General features: G+C 40.4%; 1 protein-coding gene across 1 annotated transcript in view; it reads right to left on the reverse strand.

The window, feature by feature from the left end:
- LOC117965738 (E3 ubiquitin/ISG15 ligase TRIM25-like) overlaps window positions 1-26,384 on the reverse strand; it is a 323,400-nt gene that overhangs the window by 75,505 nt on the left and 221,511 nt on the right. The window contains exons 6-8 of the mRNA XM_059016625.1: window positions 7,859-7,939; window positions 6,995-7,054; window positions 2,304-2,896 (exon numbers count right to left, since the gene is read on the reverse strand). Coding sequence (XP_058872608.1) covers window positions 2,304-2,896; window positions 6,995-7,054; window positions 7,859-7,939 — 734 coding nt within the window. The remainder of the gene's footprint in view (window positions 1-2,303; window positions 2,897-6,994; window positions 7,055-7,858; window positions 7,940-26,384) is intronic.

Consider the following 26,384-nt stretch of genomic DNA (forward strand, 5'->3'; position numbering starts at 1 on the left):
AAAAGATTAAAATATAATGACATTGCACCACTCATTTTAATCCATGTTTAAATGTGATAGCTGAATTAAATTTAAACCTACGTTCGAGGTGGTTTAAACTTGGACAAAGGCAGCAGTTTCATACAACGTGTGTATAGTAGTAAGATACAATACCATCTAGTGCACAGCTGCCAGCAATACGAAAGGACACTTGATCCACAGTAGCTGTCCACTAGATGGTACTGTTTCATACTAGTAACAGTGAATGATGGCTGATCTAGCATGTGTTACATGTTTGTTTTGTTAAGCACCTAGGAAAATGAAGCAGCTTTCTCATTAATGGATATTTAGGGCTTCTGATTTCTGCTTTTATCCGATAAACACAGATAAAACAGCACTGATACAAAACAATGAAATCAGTGTAAAAAAATGCCTAAATACACAAAATCCCCAGAAGACCCATGACCAGAAGGACTTCACTGTGGAAGAGAGCAAAGGAAAGAGGGGACTAGTAGGGTGGTCGAAAAAAATGTAGATTTTAACAAACAAAATCCCAAATAGGTTATTAAATTTCGTTTTAAACTAACTTAAACATATCTGTTTAAGATTAATATGATATTGTATATCATATTAATATTGTATATTATATTAATCTTGTATATTATTAAATTCAGAAGTACTTTATAATGTACATAATATTTATGTTGATGTAAGGGGCTGTCCAGATGGATCAACTAAAATCATGTATTCTGGTATCTGCAGCCATTACCTTTCATAAAACCCAGTGCAGGCTTATAGAGAGGATCCTCATAATCACACAGTAAGAGGAGAGGGAGTGAGAGATTATAGTGCTTATAGAGAGAGAGAGTCCTCATAATCACACAGTAAGAAGTCAGGGAGTGATAGATTGTAATCAAATGCAATCTGAAACGTACACAGGAGGCTGGGATTGAATAATAAAATAATAAAGCTTGGTGAAGATTGGTAACAAATCAAGGCAATGATGTTCATAATGTCGTGTGTGACAGACAGGCTGTGAAATGAAATGCATCGTGTATATTAGAGTAATACTTAACATAAGACACACTAGAGGTTCTGGACTTTATACAACACTGATTCTATCCATATAACATATATTTATTATACTGCTGGAACGAACGTGCTGTTTACATGTTCAGATACTATTGCAGTTACATTGCAGTTACTATGGGCTGTGACATTCAGAAAATAATAACATGGCAGCGACCACATTGCAGAACAAGCTGAATGATAACTGAGTTATAATTAAAAGATTGATCTTGTTTAAATGGAGGGTATAGCAAGCTGCACAAACACAGACACTCTGGGAATGAACAACACTTTGCTTTCAGACACTGCAAAAAACAAGACGGGTCCATTTCCACCTCACACAGCATACACTGTGTGTGTATATATATATATATATATATATATATATATATATATACACTAGGAATATAAATCATGCTAATTTTACACTACAAATTCCAATGCACCACAAAAAAGCTGAACAAATCCTTCTTACCCTGTGAGGCAGGGCTGAGGTCCTGCACGTGTAAACAGTGTGTTTTTGTTTGATTGTAAATAATGTTTTTCATGATCTAGTTTGTGCTAGATATGGCAGGGCATATTCAAATCCAGATGTGGAATGTGGCCAGGTGTTAATTGATTAATTGATTATCGCTTAGACCCGGCCACATGCCTAAAAGGGGTCTGAAAAACCAGTTTCTTGGTTCTACAAACTGGGATACAGACTCTCTGGGAAGGAGAGTGTTGCTGTAGGATCCTCAAGACTGGGTGTGTTAACCAGGGTGAGAAAAACACAAGAGGAAAAATTATCTCGGATCACTGTGTGAGTTAACCAGGATCACTAGCACTGGAAGGAATAGGGAACAAGTTTAGAGGATTTTAATCCCACCCAAGTGTAGAGAGGAGGTGTCAGGGAGACTGTTCCTGGAGCGGGACCTCCTTTCTTGTTTGGTCAGCTTTTATTTTCTAGCTGTTTTCGAGCAGTGTTTTGTTTTGAATGTTTTGTATTTTTGTATCAAGAAAACCTCCTGTGTCTCTCCTGTCAATCAACGATAGCCACACCCGTAACAATGCCCCTGTTACACCATGAAATACATTGTAGTACATCATAGTTTAGAAAGAGCAATTAAAAAACTATGGCTCTTTAAATAGCTCTTAATATACAATTAAAATCTGATCTAATGTGAAATTGTGTAACCTAGTAAACAGACATGTTAAATATTCCTGGGAATTCTTATCTTCTAGGATAGCTACAAGGAAATGGTTCAAACCCTTACCTGTTTCCCACTCCTTTCTGCCTCAGCTGAGACTGTGTCATGACTCTTGTGTTCCTTGTCTGCACACAGCCAGCAAATACACGTCTGATCAGTTCTGCAGAACCCCTCCAAAAGCTTTTGGTGTTCAGCACAAAGCTTCTGCTCCAGATTTCCAATTGCATTGATCAGCTTGTGCCTCTTGAAAGCAGCAACTTCACTGTGAGACTTGATGTGTGTTCTACAGTAAGAGGCCAGGCACGTCAAACAGGATTTCACAGCTTTGAACTTTCTCCCAGTGCAGAAATCACAGGGCACATCTCCAGGTCCAGCATAACTTTGAGCAGGAGGAGGATTGAGTCCTGTCTTCTTTAATTTCTCCACAACTTCAGCCAGCATGGTGTTTCTGCGCAGAACAGGCCTTGGGGTAAAGGTCTCTCTGCACTGGGGGCAGCTGTAGACACCTGTATGATCAGCCTGATCCCAGCAGTTCTTAATACACCCCATACAGTAACAGTGTCCACATGGAATAGTGACTGGGTCCTTCAATAGCTCCAGACACACTGAACAGCTAAATTGGTCATGCGATACCAGAATATTCGCTTCTGCTATTCTTGCTGCAATGAGACAGAGAGACATGCTGTCACTTAAATGCCCAGTGTAACCATGTTAAATACAAGGAAGCAAGAGATTCATATCATTACAGTTCTGTTAAAAAGCTGAAACAAGATTTTTTGCCGCACCCCAAAGCCAGTTTGTGATGGCTTTCATGTTGTTGTTTGTGTCTCAGGTTAACCCACACGGCACAAAAAAATAAATAAATAAATAAATAAAAAGAAAACCCGTCTGATTACTTTGGCATAGAGTGAGAAAGCACAGGAAGAGCTTTTTGGAATTGTATTTTGTAAATTTTCAAATACCGTATGACAGTGCTTTGTTTTGCAATAATGTTCACTGATTTTATTAGTATAGTATATGTGTCGATACTTTGATGTTTTAGACCAACGTTTCTCAAATGGGGCATCAGTGTGATTTTGTGCGGCCACAGCAACCCCAAGCAACTCCTCTCTAAAGCGTGATTCACACGGGACTAAAAGCAAGGTGTCCTCAGAGTTGGTCAAAAGCAGACGATGTCTAGAAACCTCCCAGACGTAGATTATTTTTCATCAAGGAAAGTCAGTAAATTCTAAATGTGGTCACAGAAGGCGCTTTTATGCATGCTTTCTAAACAATAAACGGGGTGTAAATAACTTCATTTTACCTTCTTTTCCAAAGGCAATAATAACCATTTCATTCTTTGAGTGATATGCATTTCCAAACATATCTTAAAATACACTGTTAATTAAAAGAAAAAAATGTTTAAGAGTGGTTTCGTATTTTCACAGGACAGATCATACTAATCTGAATATTATATGTTGGTTTATTGTGAAGGCTGGTGTTGCTTCGAGACGAATACCGCTGTATGAATTCTAACATAACACGGACACGGTCGATTCACACGGGAGTAAAAAGACAGGACGTCTTAGAAAATGATCTGGGATGAAAGAAAAGGACGGTTCGCATGGGACTAAACTTCACAGACACTGGTAAAAATTCCCAAACCAGTGATAGTGATTTATAGCAGCAGAGCTCCATTTCAATTTTTTTTTTCATTTTAAAAGATCACTTTAACATTTTGGGCCTCATGCACTAAACAGCGGTAACGTGTTTTGCGTTAAGCCCCTTTCCTGTGTGTATTCAGGAGTGGCAGGCGACCCTACCCTGCGTGCGCAATGAATCGTGTGGAAATGGGTATCACGTGAGAGTCATTTCAATACAATGAATAATGTTAATGCATGGAAATGTATTTAAATTGTTTCCCCTTAGACCGCGGGGGAGGTGTTTGTTATACTAACCATATTCACTTAAGCGCGGTACCTTCACTAAATGTCTCAAGGTGTGTTAACAGAACCGCGTTTGGAAACCAGGCGATTTCAACTAAATCACAACATAAATAGAGCAGCTCACTACTAGTGCCGAAACAAGACACATACAAGCACACACAAGACACATCAACAACACACATACAAGCACACACACAAGACATATGCACAACACACATACAAGCACACACACACAAGACATATCAACAACACACATACAAGCACACACACACATACAAATACACAAACACAAACACCTCAAACAGTGAATTACAGGACCGAATCAGATATGTATGATAATGCACTACACTAATATACTACAACATACACTTCTTAGTAGCACATAATTATTATTATTATTATTATTATTATTATTATTATCATCAAATTAAATCAGGTTAACATTACTATTGCAGGCATTACTGTAGATTAATTCTGGTTTCTGAATATATGAGATGTCAGTAGCTACACAAAAACCACTTAATTATTGGAAGAAGAAAACATTGTGTGAAAGTACATCTGTCCTCAGTACCAAATGAATATTATTGATTTATTTATGTATTCATTCATTCATTCATTCATTCATTCATGAGCTGCTTTGAAATAAAAATGCATTTTAATCTAATTGATCTATTTGCTTTTACATGGAACGTCTTGCATTTATACTCGTTTACGTGTATAAATGGAGAATAGGGTTCTATTGTATTTCGAGTTGGATATCTCACACAGAGGCGTCTTAACTTGTTGTGAATTGGCACTCTGTTTAGCCCATACTGCAGGTTTCCCAACTCTGGTCCTGGGGACCCCCTGTGTCTACTGGTTTTCATTCCAACCAAGCTCTCAATTACTTAACTAGACCCTTAATTGAACTATCCATTAGCTTAATTCGACCTTTTCAATTGTTTTCAGCTTTTTAAACAGTTGGAGATTTCAAGTTAACTACCATTTTATAAGGAACTTGAAAATCGGCAACTTTTTAGGAGCTGAGAACAATTAAAAAGGTCTAATTAAGCATGAACATTATTAGTTCAATTAAGGGTTTGCTTAAGTAATTGAGAACTCAGATGGAATGAAAACCAGCAGACACAGGGGTCCCCGAGGACCAGGATTGGGAAAGCCTGGTACATACGGTGTGTTACATAAGAACATAAGAGAGTTTACAAACGAGAGGAGGCCATTCAGCCCATCTTGCTCGTTTGGTTGTTAGTAGCTTATTGATCCCAGAATCTCATCAAGCAGCTTCTTGAAGGATCCCAGGGTGTCAGCTTCAACAACATTACTGGGGAGTTGGTTCCAGACCCTCACAATTCTCTGTGTAAAAAAGTGCCTCCTATTTTCTGTTCTGAATGCCCCTTTATCTAATCTCCATTTGTGACCCCTGGTCCTTGTTTCTTTTTTCAGGTTGAAAAAGTCCCCATTACAAGGTGTATGCTAATTAGCAGGTTACTCCACCGTATTTTTGCATCTGTTAAGTTTAGTGAATAAGGTGTTTATCACTGTATGAAACTGCGTGACGTGATCTTCCTTTATCACTGTATGAAACTGCGTGAAGTGATCTTCCTTTATCACTGTATGAAACTGCGTGACGTGATCTTCCTTTATCACTGTATGAAACTGCGTGACGTGATCTTCCTTTATCACTGTATGAAACTGCGTGAAGTGATCTTCCTTTATCACTGTATGAAACTGCGTGACGTGATCTTCCTTTATCACTGTATGAAACTGCGTGACGTGATCTTCCTTTATCACTGTATGAAACTGCGTGAAGTGATCTTCCTTTATCACTGTATGAAACTGCGTGACGTGATCTTCCTTTATCACTGTATGAAACTGCGTGACGTGATCTTCCTTTATCACTGTATGAAACTGCGTGAAGTGATCTTCCTTTATCACTGTATGAAACTGCGTGACGTGATCTTCCTTTATCACTGTATGAAACTGCGTGACGTGATCTTCCTTTATCACTGTATGAAACTGCGTGACGTGATCTTCCTTTATCACTGTATGAAACTGCGTGACGTGATCTTCCTTTATCACTGTATGAAACTGCGTGACGTGATCTTCCTTTATCACTGTATGAAACTGCGTGACGTGATCTTCCTTTATCACTGTATGAAACTGCGTGACGTGATCTTCCTTTATCACTGTATGAAAATGCGTGACGTGATCTTCCTTTATCACTGTATGAAACTGCGTGACGTGATCTTCCTTTTTCACTGTATAATGTCCAAAACACTGCCGTTCAGCGAATGAGGCCCTTTGTTTAGAGTTAATTGAGTGATGTATTGATATTTTTTAGACATCAATAAGCAGAAACGTTTTGCATTTTACAAGTCATCTGTTAAAACTGTATTCATTTATTTATTCTGATAAACTTTTTATCAACTTTACTCCTGTTTGTTTTCCCTGATCTGAATTGCCCAGTTTGAATGTCCCCTCACCACTGTAACCCAGGACTGAAGATAAAGCTCCTTTCACACTCTCAAGCGAGGCGCCTCTTAACTCAGAGTTACTAAATTACTGAATCCTGGAGGCGAGGAAGGAATCAGAAGGCACATGACCAGCGGGAGGCGCTGTTTCAGCTATACTTCAGATATGTGGATATGATGCTGCAAGTCCCATCCCATAAACAATATAGCCTTGCTTGAGCCTACATTGACATTAAAACGTGACTATTGTTTTAAAACAACGATCGCATACCTATCAGGGCTGTAAATTGTGATTTTAACCAATGTACATCCCCGGCATAAACAAGAGAGAAAAATATAAAGAAAATAATAACAATCTACTTACCTGGTTCTGGTTCCTCTGTCTCTCCTGTTTTCTCTTCTGCACTCGCTTCACATCCAGACACTACACAAAAAAGGAAATGTTTAAATAACTCACAACTAATGATTCATGTTTATATACATTCAACTAGTTAAGAGTAGCATGTATATCTAAACGAGGTGTGTAACAATTCATCATGTATCGATGAATCAGGACACTTTCTTTACATGAGATATCGTATCATCATAGAGGTCTGTATCGTGTGCATCGTGATTCAAGACCAAAGCACAGCTCAGCTCACTGTAGTTCACAGAGCGGTTCTTGAATGAAGAGTGTGTTTTATAGTTGGTATGGATACATATTCTCCCTGTCTCATTTCATTCGTCTTCTAATAAAACAGTCACTTGTTAAATGATCGTTTGATCCTATTGGGCTTCATACAAGTAGCCCATCAGGACCATTGCATGCATTGTGATTCATATCGTATCCTGACCTGCATATCGTGATGCGTATTGTATCGTGACATTAGAGTTACACCTATAATGATAATGAATATTAATAAGAAAAGGTAACTGGATGTTTGAAGTCTTCACAGTAATGTACAGAGTTCAGCATCAAATAACTTAACTTGGCAATCTGAGGAGATGTTCTGGATTCAGCTGTTAAATACAGTACAGGTAGAAAAATGCTTTCATTTCCATACAGGATGCTGTATATGCCAGTTATATAAACAGAATACTGCATGAACTTTCACACAGTGCTGTGGCTATTTCACTGATGAGGATATCCATAAACATGTCGTCTGTATCCTCATTCATGGAATAGCACCCCTGTTCTGTACTCTGTGATCCTCCAGGATGTATCCTCTGCATTCTACTCTTCACTCACTGTCAGGACGCTCATCCTCATTACTGCGTCTTCGTTGAGGCTCTGGCTGTTTCTTCATTTCCTCTTCACACTTTTCCTTTGCTAAGATAAAACAAAAAAACAAGGTTTATTTCTCACTCATTTAATTTAAACAAACTAAAAAATAACTAAAATAACGTTTGCAAAAACAATCTAACACATTGGTTGATATTTCACGTTGTTTCGTTCAACACAGAGTCGGGGTCAATTGCTTTTTTTAATGACAATTCCTTTTTTATAATGCTTTCCCAATTTCAATTCACATTACCTTTTAATCAACTCCAATTACAACACATAAGCTTTATTGAGTAAACATACATAAACTCATCAGACACATGTAAGGCGTGTGTGTGTTTGTTCAATACAGCCTGTGCAATAAAAGGAATTGGAATTGATTTAAAGGGTTATTCAGAAGTGATTCGAGTCGGGGTCTGCAGTAGGGGGCTACAGTAAACCTTACTGAATACTAATATATGAATTGCACAGTTTCAATAAAACAACACAATAGACATAATAAAAAGCAACACCTTTCCCTAAAATGGCCGTTCAGAAATCGAAAGTAAACCGTGGCTATCCTGTACATTTCCTGTATTTAGACAACCAAACACAATCTAATTGAGAATAAGCCCTTTTTGGCCACACATACTCTTTATTACAGCAGAAGCTCTACACAGAAAATGTAAAAGTAAATACTTACACGGATCCGGCGCTGAAGCTCCGGTATCCATCGCTATCTATCTTCTTTTGTTTTTGAAAACTTTACTTCCTTTCTTACTACCTTGATTTGTTACGCATGCAGTTTTCTTTGGTTTGTTTCGTCTCAAACAGGATCTGAAAGCGCCGCCCGTGGCAGCGCTCAGAACTGCAAGCATGACATCACATCAAACGCGCTGTCTCCCCTTCTGCATTCTCCTGGCCGGGAGGAAGACTGTTCACCTGTCAGACATTAATAAGCAGAGTCGCGGACACAGCAAGATGAAAAACATGATCATTTACTCAATTCTGATACGAGTCTCAAACAGGGGCGTCATTCAGTGCCCCTTGCTTTTTGGTGCGCATGTCACATTATGTGCAACGCAGTGTTCATAGGTGTTGTTTACTTAGATATCACATTTCAACTTGAAAAGTAATGTTTTTTATTTGTTTATTTTTGCTGAATTATTAAACGTGTATGGAGTTCACGGAAGCGTAACATGAATGTCAAGTTCTGCGCGTATCCGCGGAAGATTCAAACCGCCGGGAACGCGCTTTGATTAAACGAGCAAGGCACGCATGCGCACAACAAACAAGGGGCTCTGAATTTGATAGTTCACCGGTCGAGCCCGCCAGGGGGCTCCCAGGGCAGTTTCTGTGATGAGTTAAAGGGCTTAAGGAAAGTGATCCTGTTTTGGGACATCGAAAGTGCAGCGACTAGGCTGACAATGTAACGTTGTTGAATGAAACATTCTCTTTTTTCTTGCTAAAAGCTGCAATAATACTATGTTTTAAAATTGTTCCGCCTATAAAAACATCATAGCAACAGCCTCGCCCAAGTTATTGAGATAATTTGAATTTGTTGAAATTCTAAATTAACGATAATAGCTGTTGTGTTATAAAATGCAAACGAGAAAGGTACGTGTTACTAATAATTCTGTTCAAGTGTTTAAGATGTGTTCTGGGAACTTGTCATTAACGTGCTTGGCTTATAACATCTATCACGTCACAGCAACTAAGCAAATAGCAAAATAATAGCCAGTGCCATTTGAACTAATTAAGAAGTTAACTGAGTCGAAGAGGACAACGAAAAGCTACTCTTCTGTTTTTGAGCTGATATACCTCTAAATAAGGAAGGTTTAAGGCAAATTTAAAAAATATTTGCGATACTCAAAACATGGAGTACAGGTTAGGGCTCTGGACTCTGACCGGAGGGTCGTGGGTACAATCCCAGGTGGGCTGCTGTACCCTTGAGCAAGGTAGGGTAGACCGGGGCTGGTCGTCACACTGGTTGGTTTTGACAGCGCTCATAACTATGACACTAGAAGGTGCAGGCAGGTGATACAAAAACTGAAATGTGTGTTCTATTGTCTGGAACTCAACCCTCTTGTAATTTGAGGTCAATTCCATCTAACATAAAGGTTAGCATGTATATCTTGTTATTTATGTTATAACTCTTAGTAGTATTGGAGTTTGTTTGAACTGATGGCCATGTTAATAGAACCAGATACTGGCTTTACTATCTTTTGCTGTAAAAACAAAACCAGTAGGTTCTCCCAGTAGTACTGAGAGAATTAAATTATCATGTAAAGTCGGGTTGGGGCAGGTTGTCTCATAGTTTTTGGGGCAGGTTGTCACATGTAAATCCTATAGGAAGAAGTCTTATATTTTCTTTCTACTTTTTTTACACCAGCATGTTGGATATGTCACCATATAATGTTTATTTAAGTTATTTACTGTTTGTCCTCCGGTTCTGTGGAGGCTGTGGTATTATTTTGTAGCATGGGGCAACATTTCAAATATATATATAGAGGTCTATATTTTTTATGTTCACATAAAAAGTAAAAATACAACTTTTTCTGTCATTGTACACAGTAGAAACTTTATGTTATTTAAAAAAACAAAAAATGTTGCTTTATTGTCTCCAGTATGGGGCAGGTTGTCACAGGTCACCAGCGCATTTTCAACCGTCTAAATATCATATTTGGAATAAAGTTATGCTGAAAAAAAAAATCAATTTGTACGTGAAGAGTTATTCTTCAATATATCAAGAATGTCACCAGATTGAGGAAAATAATAGAGAGTAAAAAGTGTGACAACCAACCCCGGTCTCCCCTACTTCTTTTGAATAACGGGGTTATTTAAGATAAGAGTTTATGGAACTCTGGGCATTTCTGTCACATATTGTAGTGGCGGCGTGTAGGGTTGTGAGCGGCAGAGTAATGAAGACTCTGCAAGAGGATCTTATAATAATATAATAATATAATAATAATATTTTTATATAGCGCCTTTCATAATGGACCGCCGTCACAAAGCGCTTTACAGAGTACATTGATTTAACATCTCATCCGCAGGATCATTGGTCAATGGCAAAGTGTTATTGAGGACGGTCTTTAGCAAATTGATTGCTCTCTCTCTCTCTCACACACACGTCACTCACGCCTGATTGGCCCACTCTACAATTCTGCGCAGGGGCATCGCTCATTCGCTCACACTCATCCAATTGTATTACTGCATACACAGCGCCTCACATTCACACAAGCATAAGAACATAAGAAAGTTTACAAACGAGAGGAGGCCATTCGGCCCATCTTGCTCATTTGGTTGTTAGTAGCTTATTGATCCCAGAATCTCATCAAGCAGCTTCTTGACGGATCCCAGGGTGTCAGCATCAACAACATTACTGGGGAGTTGGTTCCAGACCCTCAATTTTCTGTGTAAAAAAAGTGCCTCCTATTTTCTGTTCTGAATGCCCCTTTATCTAATCTCCATTTGTGACCCCTGGTCCTTGTTTCTTTTTTCAGGTCAAAAAAGTCCCCTGGGTCAACATTGTCAATACCTTTTAGGATTTTGAATGCTTGAATCAGATCACCACGCACTCTTCTTTATTCAAGACTGAATAGATTCAATTATTTTAGCCTGTCTGCATACAACATGCCTTTTAAACCCAGGATAATTCTGGTTGCTCTTCTTTGCACTTTTTCTAGAGCAGCAATATCCTTTTTATAACGAGGTGACCAGAACTGAACACAATATTCTAGGTGAGGTCTTACTAATGCATTGTAAAGTTTTAACATTACTTCCCTTGATTTAAATTCAACACTTCTCACAATATATCCGAGCATCTTGTTGGCCTTTTTTATAGCTTCACCACATTGTCTAGATGAAGACACTTCCGAGTCAATATAAACTCCTAGGTCTTTTTCATAGATTCCTTCTTCAATTTCAGTATTTCCCAGTAGCGCTTGAGTTACAGCGGCATGATTTACAGTTTGCAAGTGTATTTCCATCCCTCCCTAGGATCCAGCACAAACTTTAAACTGGAGCTGTGCTTCGTCCAGACTGCCCCACCCTTACAATATGTAAGCTGTGTGTTATTGTTTTATTTATTTTATGTTGTCTTAATTTTGTTACTTGAATGTAATGACAACATTTGCACTTTATTTGGCTCAAGCATCGTCAGACAGTAGACAGTACTGCTTTGTGGATTGAAGTTGCTCTGTGAAAATATGTCCCTATGAAGAAACGCTTTCACATCCACAGATTTTTTTTGTCCGACTTATCGCCTCTACGAATTCATCTCTCCGTTTTAATTCAGAAACCAAAACACATCAAACAATGTTCAGGGTCATTTTAAAAAACAAGTAGTTAAACCCGACGAAAACACGGAAAACCACAAGCCCTCCTGTGACAGGGTGTTACGTCACGTGTGTGGATAGCCGCTGTTTACAACACAGAGAGACATTGGGGGTTGGAGCTGGAACGCCGGCACAGGCGCGCAGGATTTATTAATACAAACAGAAACTAAATAAAGATGGTCATGTGACGTTACCAGCCATTGTAACGCACAGAGGACACATACAGCAAGCTGTACAAAAGGCAAAATAAAACACAGTACAAAAACTACAAATAAAAGGTGCCCCAGAGGGCGAGCGCTAGCCTTAAAACGAGGCGTCCCACTCCAGGAACCGGCTACACTACGTAACCCTCACTATACATCACATGGGATCACTATCCCCTAACTAACCTACTCATGAGCCGGTATTCATACGACTCCTCGTGCTGCTTCCTACGGCCTTGGCTGGGCATTGCCATCACAAGCACCGCCTGCAGTCTCAGGGTTGCGTAGCGGTCATTCCTGCAGCGTGGACCCTCTTCTCCAGAGTATACGCCGCTCCCCTCTGGCATGGCGTTGGAGTCGCCCCGAACCATCTCTCGCGAATGGTTGGATAAAGGCGTCTGCTAAATAAACAAATAATAATAATAATTTTGAACTGACGGACACTCGGTCGAGACCCGCCCACCTGCTGATTGAGATCCAGCACAGCCAATCACTTGCTGCCCTTCCCCTCAACTAAGCCTAGCAGGCAGCAAGTCTCAATTGAGCGCCCGTCTGTAAACAATAAATGTAATTAAACAAATCAACTCCAAAACGACACACAAACCCATTTCCCCATACAAATGATACCAACACTAACACACACATGCAGGGCAATCGCCCTGCTACACATCGCCCTATATATATATATATATATATATATATATATATATATATATATATATATATATATATATATATATACACACACACACACACACACACACCTACCAACCTATCATATATATAGGTATATATATATATATTGTAATAAAATCACACTCACCGCGGTTCGTTGCCCCTTTAAAAACACTGACCCAACACAGAGAAATGGATTTTTGAAAGCGCGGTTGCGCAATTTTTAATGAACACAAAAACAAAATAAACAAAACAAACACCTAGCTCTTCTTTGAGCACTAACTAAAACAAAACAGGAACCTAAACTACAGACAGTTTACCTGTAACAAAACATACAAAACAGCACACACAAAAAAGGCTTCACTCTACCTTGTTGTTTTTTTTTCCTACTTTTACGGCTGAACCCACACACCAGCACAGTCGGGCTTCTACCCTCTTCAGCAGCCGCATATAGCAGACTGACTGCTCTCCTTATAAACCCTACAATTTTCAATAGTAGCCAGGTGCAGGTAATGATTAATAATAAAACAATTAACAAAAGACAATTAACAAAACAATTGAACAAGACAAATGTGCATTCCGCACATGTCTTTTCTGCAGGGAGGTTTTAACCCCCTCCCTGATGTCTCACAATATCTATCTATCTATCTATATACACATACATTATATATATATATATATATATATATATATATATATATATATATATATATATATATATATATATATATATATATATATATATAATGTATGTGTATATAGATAGATATATATATATATATATATATATATATATATATATACAGTGTATGCTGTGTGAGGTGGAAATGGACCTGTCTTGTTTTTTGCAGTGTCTGAAAGCAAAGTGTTGTTCATTCCCAGAGTGTCTGTGTTTGTGCAGCTTGCTATACCCTCCATTTAAACAAGATCAGTCTTTTAATTATAACTCAGTTATCATTCAGCTTGTTCTGCAATGTGGTCGCTGCCATGTTATTATTTTCTGAATGTCACAGCCCATAGTAACTGCAATGTAACTGCAATAGTATCTGAACATGTAAACAGCACGTTCGTTCCAGCAGTATAATAAATATATGTGACATGGATAGAATCAGTGTTGTATAAAGTCGAGAACCTCTAGTGTGTCTTATGTTAAGTATTACTCTAATATACATGATGCATTTCATTTCACAGCCTGTCTGTCTCACACGACATTGTGAACATCATTGCCTTGATTTGTTACCAATCTTCACCAAGCTTTATTATTTTATTATTCAATCCCAGCCTCCTGTGTACGTTTCAGATTGCATTTGATTACAATCTATCACTCCCTGACCTCTTACTGTGAGATTATGAGGACTCTCTCTCTCTATAAGCACTATAATCTCTCACTCCCTGTCCTCTTACTGTGTGATTATGAGGATGCGCTCTCTCTATAAGCACTATAATCTATCACTCCCTCTCCTCTTACTGTGTGATTATGAGGATCCTCTCTATAAGCCTGCACTGGGTTTTATGAAAGGTAATGGCTGCAGATACCAGAATACATGATTTTAGTTGATCCATCTGGACAGCCCCTTACATCAACATAAATATTATGTACATTATAAAGTACTTCTGAATTTACATGTATGTATTTTATTTTCTTATTTATTGATTTATTGTGTTGATTCTAAACTGAATCATTCAGGAAGGATTTTTTTTTAAATGTGAAAGGCAGGAAATAGTGGAGCTGCTCCGGAACCTCAGCTCTACATCCCCACCTCCAGCTCCGCTCCGGCTCAGGAGCTCAGCTCAGAAACCTGGCAAGCTCCACTCCGACTCCAGCACCCAACCCTGCGTCCAAACACTGGAGCCGCGCTCACACTGTCCCGGGTGCTGAAACTCAAACCGGGACGAGCAGCCACAGACTTCCACTGCAATTCCAGAGATAGATTCAGCGAAAGGAAAGAAACCGAAAGCAGCCACTGCAGCCTTTCACTTACATGAATACCAGCCTGATGGCTTTACCAGGCAGCTCTGCTCAGGCGGGAAAACTGCAGGACAACAAAAAAGAAACGGCACGGCTTTGGAATGCTGAGTGAGGAGGAGCGCGAGCCGGGAGCTTCAACAGCAGCGAGCGTCTCCCTCATTCAGGTCTGTATCATTATATAATATACATCTATATTACACAATATATATATAAAGGAATTGACTTATTTATGATATCTATATATGGGTTGGATCATGTCAAAAGCATTTCCAGAAATGAAGGCATTCAAATAGCTTAACAATATATTCTGAGGTGAGTTTGTTATTAGTATTATTATTAGTAGTAGTAGCAGTAGTAGTAGCAGTAGTAGTAGTACTATTCTTTATTGATTGTATCTTTATTAATGTTACATTTATTTATTATTCTGAGTTCTTGAGAGCACATCTAACAGTCTGGTACTTGCTTGCTTATTTATTGATCTCTAGGCTGTAGAAAAAATTAATATACACCAGAATGTTTAGAGACTTTGGTCTAATTCTGTGTCAGAAACATTTGAAATGATACAAGCCTTGTTCGTGTTCAACTGTTTTTTTTTTTTTCAGAGGGCGCTTTGATCTGCTTATTGAGACCAACAAACATCCTGTCACTGAGTGCTTGTCATAGTCTTCCTGTAAACCGTGTCGCACCATCTTGGAGAAGGATGCAAACATTACCGTTATTGTAAAGAGATGGCTACTGCAGGGTTAGATCCGGATGCCGGTGAGTTGTGTATTTTGATTGTGTTTTTAATAAAATATGAGGACGGTACGATATGTCAAAATATTAACAATTAAAAAGCTGAGTTAAAAGTTTGCTTTCGTTGTCAGTAGAAACGCCATTATTACCCTAAACTTCTCTCTTCTCAAACCCCGCTCTGCTTTCTGAATGTCATCATTACCCTAAACCTCTCCCTTCTCAAACCCCGCTCTGCTTTCTGCATTACCCTCAACCTCTCCCTTCTCAAACCCCACTCTGCTTTCTGAATGTCATCATTACCCTAAACCTCTCCCTTCTCAAACCCCGCTCTGCTTTCTGAATGTCATCATTACCCTAAACCTCTCCCTTCTCAAACCCCACTCTGCTTTCTGAATGTCATCATTACCCTCAACCTCTCTCTTCTCAAACCCCGCTCTGCTTTCTGAATGTCATCATTACCCTAAACCTCTCCCTTCTCAAACCCCGCTCTGCTTTCTGCATTACCCTAAACCTCTCTCTTCTCAAACCCCGCTCTGCTTTCTGAATGTCATCATTACCCTAAACCTCTCCCTTCTCAAACCCCGTTCTGCTTTCTGCATTACCCTAAACCTCTCTCTTCTCAAACCCCGCTCTGCTTTCTGAATGTCATCATTACCCTAAACCTCTCCCTTCTCAAACCCCGCTCTGCTTTCTGAATTACCCTCAACCTCTCCCTTCTCAAACCCCGCTCTGCTTTCTGCATTACCCTAAACCTCTCTCTTCTCAAACCCCGCTCTGCTTTCTGAATGTCATCATTACCCTAAACCTCTCCCTTCTCAAACCCCACTCTGCTTTCTGAATGTCATCATTACCCTCAACCTCTCTCTTCTCAAACCCCGCTCTGCTTTCTGAATGTCATCATTACCCTAAACCTCTCCCTTCTCAAACCCCGCTCTGCTTTCTGCATTACCCTAAACCTCTCCCTTCTCAAACCCCGCTCTGCTTTCTGCATTACCCTAAACCTCTCCCTTCTCAAACCCCGCTCTGCTTTCTGAATGTCATCATTACCCTCAACCTCTCCCTTCTCAAACCCCGCTCTGCTTTCTGAATGTCATCATTACCCTAAACCTCTCCCTTCTCAAACCCCGCTCTGCTTTCTGCATTACCCTCAACCTCTCCCTTCTCAAACCCCGCTCTGCTTTCTGCATTACCCTAAACCTCTCTCTTCTCAAACCCCGCTCTGCTTTCTGAATGTCATCATTACCCTAAACCTCTCCCATCTCAAACCCAACTCTGCTTTCTGAATGTCATCATTACCCTAAACCTCTCCCTTCTCAAACCCCGCTCTGCTTTCTGAATGTCATCATTACCCTAAACCTCTCCCTTCTCAAACCCCACTCTGCTTTCTGAATGTCATCATTACCCTAAACCTCTCCCATCTCAAACCCAACTCTGCTTTCTGAATGTCATCATTACCCTCAACCTCTCCCTTCTCAAACCCCGCTCTGCTTTCTGCATTACCCTCAACCTCTCCCTTCTCAAACCCCACTCTGCTTTCTGCTTACCCTAAACCTCTCTCTTCTCAAACCCCGCTCTGCTTTCTGAATGTCATCATTACCCTAAACCTCTCCCTTCTCAATCCCCGCTCTGCTTTCTGCATTACCCTAAACCTCTCCCTTCTCAAACCCCACTCTGCTTTCTGAATGTCATCATTACCCTAAACCTCTCTCTTCTCAAACCCCGCTCTGCTTTCTGAATGTCATCATTACCCTCAACCTCTCCCTTCCTCAAACCCCACTCTGCTTTCTGAATGTCATCATTACCCTAAACCTCTCCCATCTCAAACCCCACTCTGCTTTCTGAATGTCATCATTACCCTCAACCTCTCCCTTCTCAAACCCCACTCTGCTTTCTGAATGTCATCATTACCCTCAACCTCTCCCTTCTCAAACCCCACTCTGCTTTCTGAATGTCATCATTACCCTAAACCTCTCCCTTCTCAAACCCCACTCTGCTTTCTGAATGTCATCATTACCCTAAACCTCTCCCATCTCAAACCCCGCTCTGCTTTCTGCATTACCCTAAACCTCTCCCATCTCAAACCCCACTCTGCTTTCTGAATGTCATCATTACCCTCAACCTCTCCCTTCTCAAACCCCACTCTGCTTTCTGAATGTCATCATTACCCTAAACCTCTCCCTTCTCAAACCCCTGCTCTGCTTTCTGAATGTCATCATTACCCTAAACATCTCCCTTCTCAAACCCCGCTCTGCTTTCTGCATTACCCTCAACCTCTCCCTTCTCAAACCCCACTCTGCTTTCTGCATTACCCTAAACCTCTCTCTTCTCAAACCCCGCTCTGCTTTCTGAATGTCATCATTACCCTAAACCTCTCCCTTCTCAAACCCCGCTCTGCTTTCTGAATGTCATCATTACCCTCAACCTCTCCCTTCTCAAACCCCGCTCTGCTTTCTGAATGTCATCATTACCCTCAACCTCTCCCTTCTCAAACCCCACTCTGCTTTCTGAATGTCATCATTACCCTAAACCTCTCTCTTCTCAAACCCCGTTCTGCTTTCTGAATGTCATCATTACCCTCAAGCTCTCCCTTCTCAAACCCCACTCTGCTTTCTGAATGTCATCATTACCCTAAACCTCTCCCATCTCAAACCCCGCTCTGCTTTCTGAATGTCATCATTACCCTAAACCTCTCCCATCTCAAACCCCACTCTGCTTTCTGAATGTCATCATTACCCTCAACCTCTCCCTTCTCAAACCCCACTCTGCTTTCTGAATGTTATCATTACCCTAAACCTCTCCCTTCTCAAACCCCGCTCTGCTTTCTGAATGTCATAATTACCCTAAACCTCTCCCTTCTCAAACCCCACTCTGCTTTCTGAATGTCATCATTACCCTAAACCTCTCCCATCTCAAACCCCACTCTGCTTTCTGAATGTCATCATTACCCTCAACCTCTCCCTTCTCAAACCCCACTCTGCTTTCTGAATGTCATCATTACCCTAAACCTCTCCCATCTCAAACCCAACTCTGCTTTCTGAATGTCATCATTACCCTCAACCTCTCCCTTCTCAAACCCCGCTCTGCTTTCTGAATGTCATCATTACCCTAAACCTCTCCCTTCCCAAACCCCACTCTGCTTTCTGCATTACCCTCAACCTCTCCCTTCTCAAACCCCGCTCTGCTTTCTGAATGTCATCATTACCCTAAACCTCTCCCTTCTCAAACCCCACTCTGCTTTCTGCATTACCCTCAACCTCTCCCTTCTCAAACCCCGCTCTGCTTTCTGAATGTCATCATTACCCTAAACCTCTCCCTTCTCAAACCCCGCTCTGCTTTCTGAATGTCATCATTACCCTAAACCTCTCCCTTCTCAAACCCCGCTCTGCTTTCTGCATTACCCTCAACCTCTCCCTTCTCAAACCCCACTCTGCTTTCTGAATGTTATCATTACCCTAAACCTCTCCCATCTCAAACCCCACTCTGCTTTCTGAATGTCATCATTACCCTCAACCTCTCCCTTCTCAAACCCCACTCTGCTTTCTGAATGTTATCATTACCCTAAACCTCTCCAATCTCAAACCCCACTCTGCTTTCTGAATGTCATCATTACCCTAAACCTCTCCCTTCTCAAACCCCGCTCTGCTTTCTGCATTACCCTCAACCTCTCCCTTCTCAAACCCAACTCTGCTTTCTGAATGTCATCATTACCCTCAACCTCTCCCTTCTCAAACCCCGCTCTGCTTTCTGCATTACCCTCAACCTCTCCCTTCTCAAACCCCGCTCTGCTTTCTGCATTACCCTCAACCTCTCCCTTCTCAAACCCCACTCTGCTTTCTGAATGTTATCATTACCCTAAACCTCTCCCATCTCAAACCCCACTCTGCTTTCTGAATGTCATCATTACCCTAAACCTCTCCCATCTCAAACCCAACTCTGCTTTCTGAATGTCATCATTACCCTCAACCTCTCCCTTCTCAAACCCCGCTCTGCTTTCTGAATGTCATCATTACCCTAAACCTCTCCCTTCTCAAACCCCACTCTGCTTTCTGAATGTCATCATTACCCTAAACCTCTCCCATCTCAAACCCAACTCTGCTTTCTGAATGTTATCATTACCCTAAACCTCTCCCTTCTCAAACCCCGCTCTGCTTTCTGAATGTCATCATTACCCTAAACCTCTCCCTTCTCAAACCCCACTCTGCTTTCTGAATGTCATCATTACCCTAAACCTCTCCCATCTCAAACCCAACTCTGCTTTCTGAATGTTATCATTACCCTAAACCTCTCTCTTCTCAAACCCCGCTCTGCTTTCTGAATGTTATCATTACCCTAAACCTCTCCCTTCTCAAACCCCACTCTGCTTTCTGAATGTCATCATTACCCTAAACCTCTCCCATCTCAAACCCAACTCTGCTTTCTGAATGTTATCATTACCCTAAACCTCTCCCTTCTCAAACCCCGCTCTGCTTTCTGCATTACCCTAAACCTCTCTCTTCTCAAACCCCGCTCTGCTTTCTGAATGTCATCATTACCCTAAACCTCTCCCTTCTCAAACCCCACTCTGCTTTCTCAATGTCATCATTACCCTAAACCTCTCCCATCTCAAACCCAACTCTGCTTTCTGAATGTTATCATTACCCTAAACCTCTCCCTTCTCAAACCCCGCTCTGCTTTCTGCATTACCCTAAACCTCTCCCTTCTCAAACCCCGCTCTGCTTTCTGAATGTCATCATTACCCTAAACCTCTCCCTTCTCAAACCCCACTCTGCTTTCTGAATGTCATCATTACCCTAAACCTCTCCCTTCTCAAACCCCGCTCTGCTTTCTGCATTACCCTCAACCTCTCCCTTCTCAAACCCCGCTCTGCTTTCTGAATGTCATCATTACCCTAAACCTCTCCCATCTCAAACCCAACTCTGCTTTCTGAATGTCATCATAACCCTAAACCTCTCTCTTCTCAAACCCTGCTCTGCTTTCTGAATATTATGATTTGTGATATCTATATATGGGTTGGATCATGTCAAAGGTATTTCCAGAAATGAAGGCATTCAAATAGCCTAACAATACAATCTGAGGTGAGTTTGTTATTAGTATTATTATTATTAGTAGTAGTAGTAGTAGGAGTAGTAGTAGTAGTAGTAGTAGTAGTAGTAGTAGTAGTAGTAGTAGTAGTCGTATTCTTTATTGATTGTATCTTTATTAATGTTACATTTATTTATTATTGTGAGCACACAAACTTCCTGTCTTTAAGAATGTGCTCTGACCTGCCCTTTCTCTAAGGGACTGGGGGATGGGGGGGCTGTGCTCTCATTATTGTGGTTGTAAAGAGGATGTCGTTGACACAGCACTGTTTTAAAACAAATATTTCTTTCTTTATTTATTTTTTTTGTTTATTTGAAAAATGTAAAATATTCCTCTCGTTTTGAGTGCTGTTTTTTTGTTATTTCATTAATTATTTGTACTAATTTTAGGGAAAAGTGCATCATTTTTTAATTGTATTTTAATTTATAATCTAAATATTATATAGATATATAAACTTTGCTAGTTTTAAACTTTTACACAATCTTGACGATTCTGTCCCAGTTAATTTTTCCATGTTATTTTAATTCTGCCTTAACTGGATTCATAGTAACCCTGTGTGTTTTTAAAAATGTTTCAGAAGTGAGGCAGCGGTAGAATTGTGTGAGTGGAAAGTTTCAAATGCTTTTGTATATTTTTAATTTCAGTTTTTTTTTCGTTTTAAGAAACTTAATTTTAATGTGCTTTACTAAGACACACGTGTGGTTTCAGTGGTTGTGTAAAGAAATCTGGTTTTGTACTAGTGTGGGCGTTTGTGTTTTAGTGCGCTTCAGTTCTAGCTGCAAATCACATTGGTTTACGATACAGCATCTACAACCTCGTTGAGAGAAAATTAGATTTGATATTCAGGTTTATTAATCCCATTTTGTAATAAATGCTTGGAAATGAAATGAAATTGAAATGCTCAAGTTTCTATAAAGAGTGACGCTGCAAAGGGCATTCATTTTAAGGCTGCCCGACACGAAGCGGAATTGGTTCACAAACAGCCAGCAGACAGCCCACGGAACACGCTGTTAAAACCAATTTGTACTGGTAATAAGAAGCCTCTAAAAGATGCTGCCAGTGGATTTTCTACTGGTTCTAGTCCCTGTTGTTTAAATACACTATGTAACACAATTTTTGTTCCTGGGTAGTAAGTGTTATTTCCTAATTGCTTATGCCTCAAAAGTATAGAAAATGGTTATTATTCCCCACAAACTTTGCTTTTGTGACCAGGACAGTGATATTTTGAAATTTACCTATTTCCAATGAGAAAACGGGCGAATTTGTGTCTTTTCGTTCACATAAAGTCAGAAAAAAACAACATATCAATCCAAATTAACATGTATTTATACTAAAGTAATACAAAAATGACTACAAAAGATTTAGAAGTGAGTAGTTTTTCGAGATTTACGATTATACTGTAAATCACTTTCACGAATCAGCCCCCAAATCTAGTCTCCCATCATGTTCTCGTTATACTGTCCTTGGTAGCGGCGTTCAAAGTCCAGTATATCCTGTTGGAAGCGCTCGCCTTGCTCCTCCGAGTACACTCCCATGTTCTCCTTGAATTTATCAAGATGAGCATCAAGGATATGGACTTTGAGGGACATCCTACAGCCCATTGTGCCGTAGTTCTTCACCAGAGTCTCAACCAGCTCCACATAGTTTTCGGCCTTGTGATTGCCCAGGAAGCCCCAAACCACTGCGATAAAGCTGTTCCAAGCCGCTTTCTCCTTACTAGTGAGCTTCTTGGGGAATTCATTGCACTCCAGGATCTTCTTTATCTGTGGTCCGACGAAGACACCGGCTTTGACCTTTGCCTCAGACAGCTTAGGGAAGAAGTCTTGAATGTACTTGAAGGCTGCCGACTCCTTATCTAGAGCTCTGACAAATTGTTTCATAAGGCCCAATTTGATGTGCAGTGGTGGCATCAGCACCTTCCGGGGGTCCACCAGTGGCTCCCACTTGACGTTGTTCATCCCCACAGAGAACTCGGTCCGCTGTGGCCAGTCCCGCCTGTGGTAGTGCGCCTTGGTGTCCCTGCTGTCCCAAAGGCAAAGATAGCAGGGAAACTTGGTAAAACCGCCTTGGAGACCCATCAGGAATGCCACCATTTTTAAGTCTCAAAATGCGTCTGCCGGATGCTTGCAGCCTCTTGATGCCATCTCAGAAAAATGCAGATATGTATCCACTTAGGCAGCTGGAACTAAACTGAACTGGTGGGCTTAAGGCCCCTGTATTTATACTACTATTTATATTACTGGAAAGTTCTAGAAAGTTCTAGAAGTTACTCCAAGTTTACTCAGCACTGAATCTATCTGGAATGTTCTGGAAAATAGGTAAATTTCAAAATATCACTGTCCTGGTCACAAAAGCAAAGTTTGTGGGGAATAATAGCCATTTTCTATACTTTTGAGGCATAAGCAATTAGGAAATAACACTTACTACCCAGGAACCAAAAAAAAATAAAAATTTGTTACAAGGTGTTATCATTCTTATATTATCCGCACATTACAATTTGAAGAAGCCTCGCCAGCGCATTTGAGCAAATCCATTCACATGTCAGTACAGTAGCAATACCTTCATATTAACAGATCCTCAGCAGTTGGTTTGATCCGCTTCTGTGCCGGTGTTGTAACATCTGGCTGTGGTTTATCCTGACGTTACGTCCCAGTGACACGCCCCCTGCTTCCTTGCCTGTCTCGCGCATCCTCATTTGAAAAGCGTTGTCAAAACACCACTGTAGAGAGATGGCAGCTGCAGGTTTTAAAAAAAAAAAAGGTGAGTTAAAAACATGACTATCTTATTAAAGTCGAGGGCGATGTAATAATTACGTGACTGCATTGAAACAAGAGTTTTATTAGGTTATCAGAAAGAAAGAAGAAAAAATTTACATTTTCGGTTTCAGGTGCAAACGAGCTCGCAAAGACTTAGTTGTTACAGTTGATAGTTTTTTTACAGTCTAATTTGATATGATAATACACATTTTTTCTTTATAATACATCTCGACGTTGCCTACTTTATTGAGTTGGATAATCTGCAGTATAAAAGCTTCTCCGCGGCTGATTTCCATTCGCAGCGAGTGTGATACATTACCACACATGTCTGTAATTATACAAAGTGAAAGTAAAACATGTCCCGAGCGCGTTACAGCGTCAGCAGCAGCCATGGCTTTCATTTCTAAGAGGAGCAAACTGTTCTTTCTCTTTAACAGGGCAGGGAATCATGGCTGCAGAAAAAGAGGCTGAAGAAACTGTTTCTCAAGAGTTGCACAGCTCCTCTGAGCTGAGGATCGTGCTGCTTGGGGGAGGCAGGACTGGGAAGAGTTCATCAGGAAACACCATCCTGGGCAGAGAGTTTAGATCCGGACCCAGCCTCTCTAGAAGAACGAGGAAGTGCAAGAAGAGAACAGGAGAAGTGGCTGGGAGACGGGTCTCTGTGGTCGACACTCCAGACTTGTTAGACACAGACCGGGTCGAGATTGAGAGATGTGTTTCTCTGTATGCCCCGGGACCCCACGCTTTCCTTTTGGTGATAGAGGTGTATCCAAAAGAAATTATTCACACTCACCGTGAGTTTCTAGTAGAACAGCATTGTGAATCCTTTGATAAAGTGCAGGAACTGTTTGGTGAGAGAGCTGTGAGGAACACGATGATCCTTTTCACCCGTGGGCATTATCTGGACGGCAGGACGATTGAGCAGCACATTGAGGAAGCTGATGAGGAGTTCCAGCAGCGTGCTGAGAAATGTGGGAACAGGTATCATGTTCTCAACAATCTGGACAGGAGCGATCGCACTCAGGTCACACAGCTCCTGGACAAGATAGACAACATGGTGAAGGGAAATGGAGGCTGCTACCTTCCAAATGAGATTTACCAGCAGGTAGAAGAAAGAATTAGACTAAAGGAACAGGAGCTGCATGAGAAACACAAAGAGGAACTGAGGAGGAGAGAAGAGGAGGTGAAACAGAAATATGAGGAGGAACAGAGGAGAAGAGAAGAGATGAAACAGAAATATGAGGAGGAACAGAGGAGGAGAGAAGAGATGAAACAGAAATATGAGGAGGAACAGAGGAGGAGAGAAGAGATGAAACAAATATGAGGAGGAACAGAGGAGGAGAGAAGAGATGAAACAGAAATATGAGGAGGAACAGAGGAGGAGAGAAGAGATGAAACAGAAATATGAGGAGGAACAGAGGAGGAGAGAAGAGGAGATGAAACAGAAATATGAGGAGGAACAGAGTAGAAGAGGAGAGGAGATGAAACAGAAATATGAGGAGGAACAGAGTAGAAGAGAAGAGGAGATGAAACAGAAATATGAGGAGAAACAGAGTAGGAGAGAAGAGGAGCTGATGAAGAAGCTGAGGAAGCAAATGAAGGAAGAGGAGCTGGAGAAAGAGGCAGAGGAATCCAAGCTGCCTCTCAGGAGAAGGAACAACAATGAAGGATCACCTCCCACCAGTAAGTTCAGTTAAAAATAATAATAATATTGTAATATACTAATGAAGCTTTTCTATTGACCTCATTGTTCAATATTATTGTATTCCCGTGTCACAGGAAAAAAAAGTCGATATGGCCTTTACTGCGCATTCGCGAATTTCTGAAATTAAGGGAGGGTTCACGAATCCAGTTGGTATTTTCTATCTGTGAGCGTATATCGTTGAGCACCCTGTATATCAACGATTTGGTTTTAAATTGGTTACCATAAAGTTGTAAAACATAGCAAACTTTTTTTTTTTATTAAAATCTACATTTCAGGAGAAAAATTCTTTTGCTAATGAACTAGACATAAATCACATCATTTTAAATAATAGCAGTTTTTAATATGACCATAGGTGGCGCGTGAGTCTTTCGTTTAAGGAGGCTAGTCCACACTTTTCCCTGCATTTATTGAACCCAATGATGTACAGTAAGATACACACAGTGTAACATATTTTATTTATTTATATACATACATATATATATATTTATATACATACATATATATATATATATATATATATATATATATATATATATACACACATACACACACACACACAGTACTGTGCAAAAGTTTTAGGCAGGTGTGAAAAAATGCTGTAAAGTAAGAATGCTTTCAAAAATAGACATGTTAATAGTTTAGTGTGACCACCCTTTGCCTTCAAAACAGCATCAATTCTTCTACGTACACTTGCACACAATTTTTGAAGGAACTCGGCAGGTAGGTTGGCCCAAACATCTTGGAGAATTAACCACAGTTCTTCTGTGGATTTAGGCAGCCTCAGTTGCTTCTCTCTCTTCATGTAATCCCAGACAGACTCGATGATGTTGAGATCAGGGCTCTGTGGGGGCCATACCATCACTTCCAGGACTCATTGTTCTTCTTTACGCTGAAGATAGTTCTTAATGACTTTCGCTGTATGTTTGGGGTCGTTGTCATGCTGCAGAATAAATTTGGGGCCAATCAGATGCCTCCCTGATGGTATTGCATGATGGATAAGTATCTGCCTGTACTTCTCAGCATTGAGGAGACCATTAATTCTGACCAAATCC

Source organism: Acipenser ruthenus, chromosome 53 (genome assembly GCF_902713425.1).
Source record: "Acipenser ruthenus chromosome 53, fAciRut3.2 maternal haplotype, whole genome shotgun sequence".
Lineage (NCBI taxonomy): Eukaryota > Metazoa > Chordata > Actinopteri > Acipenseriformes > Acipenseridae > Acipenser > Acipenser ruthenus.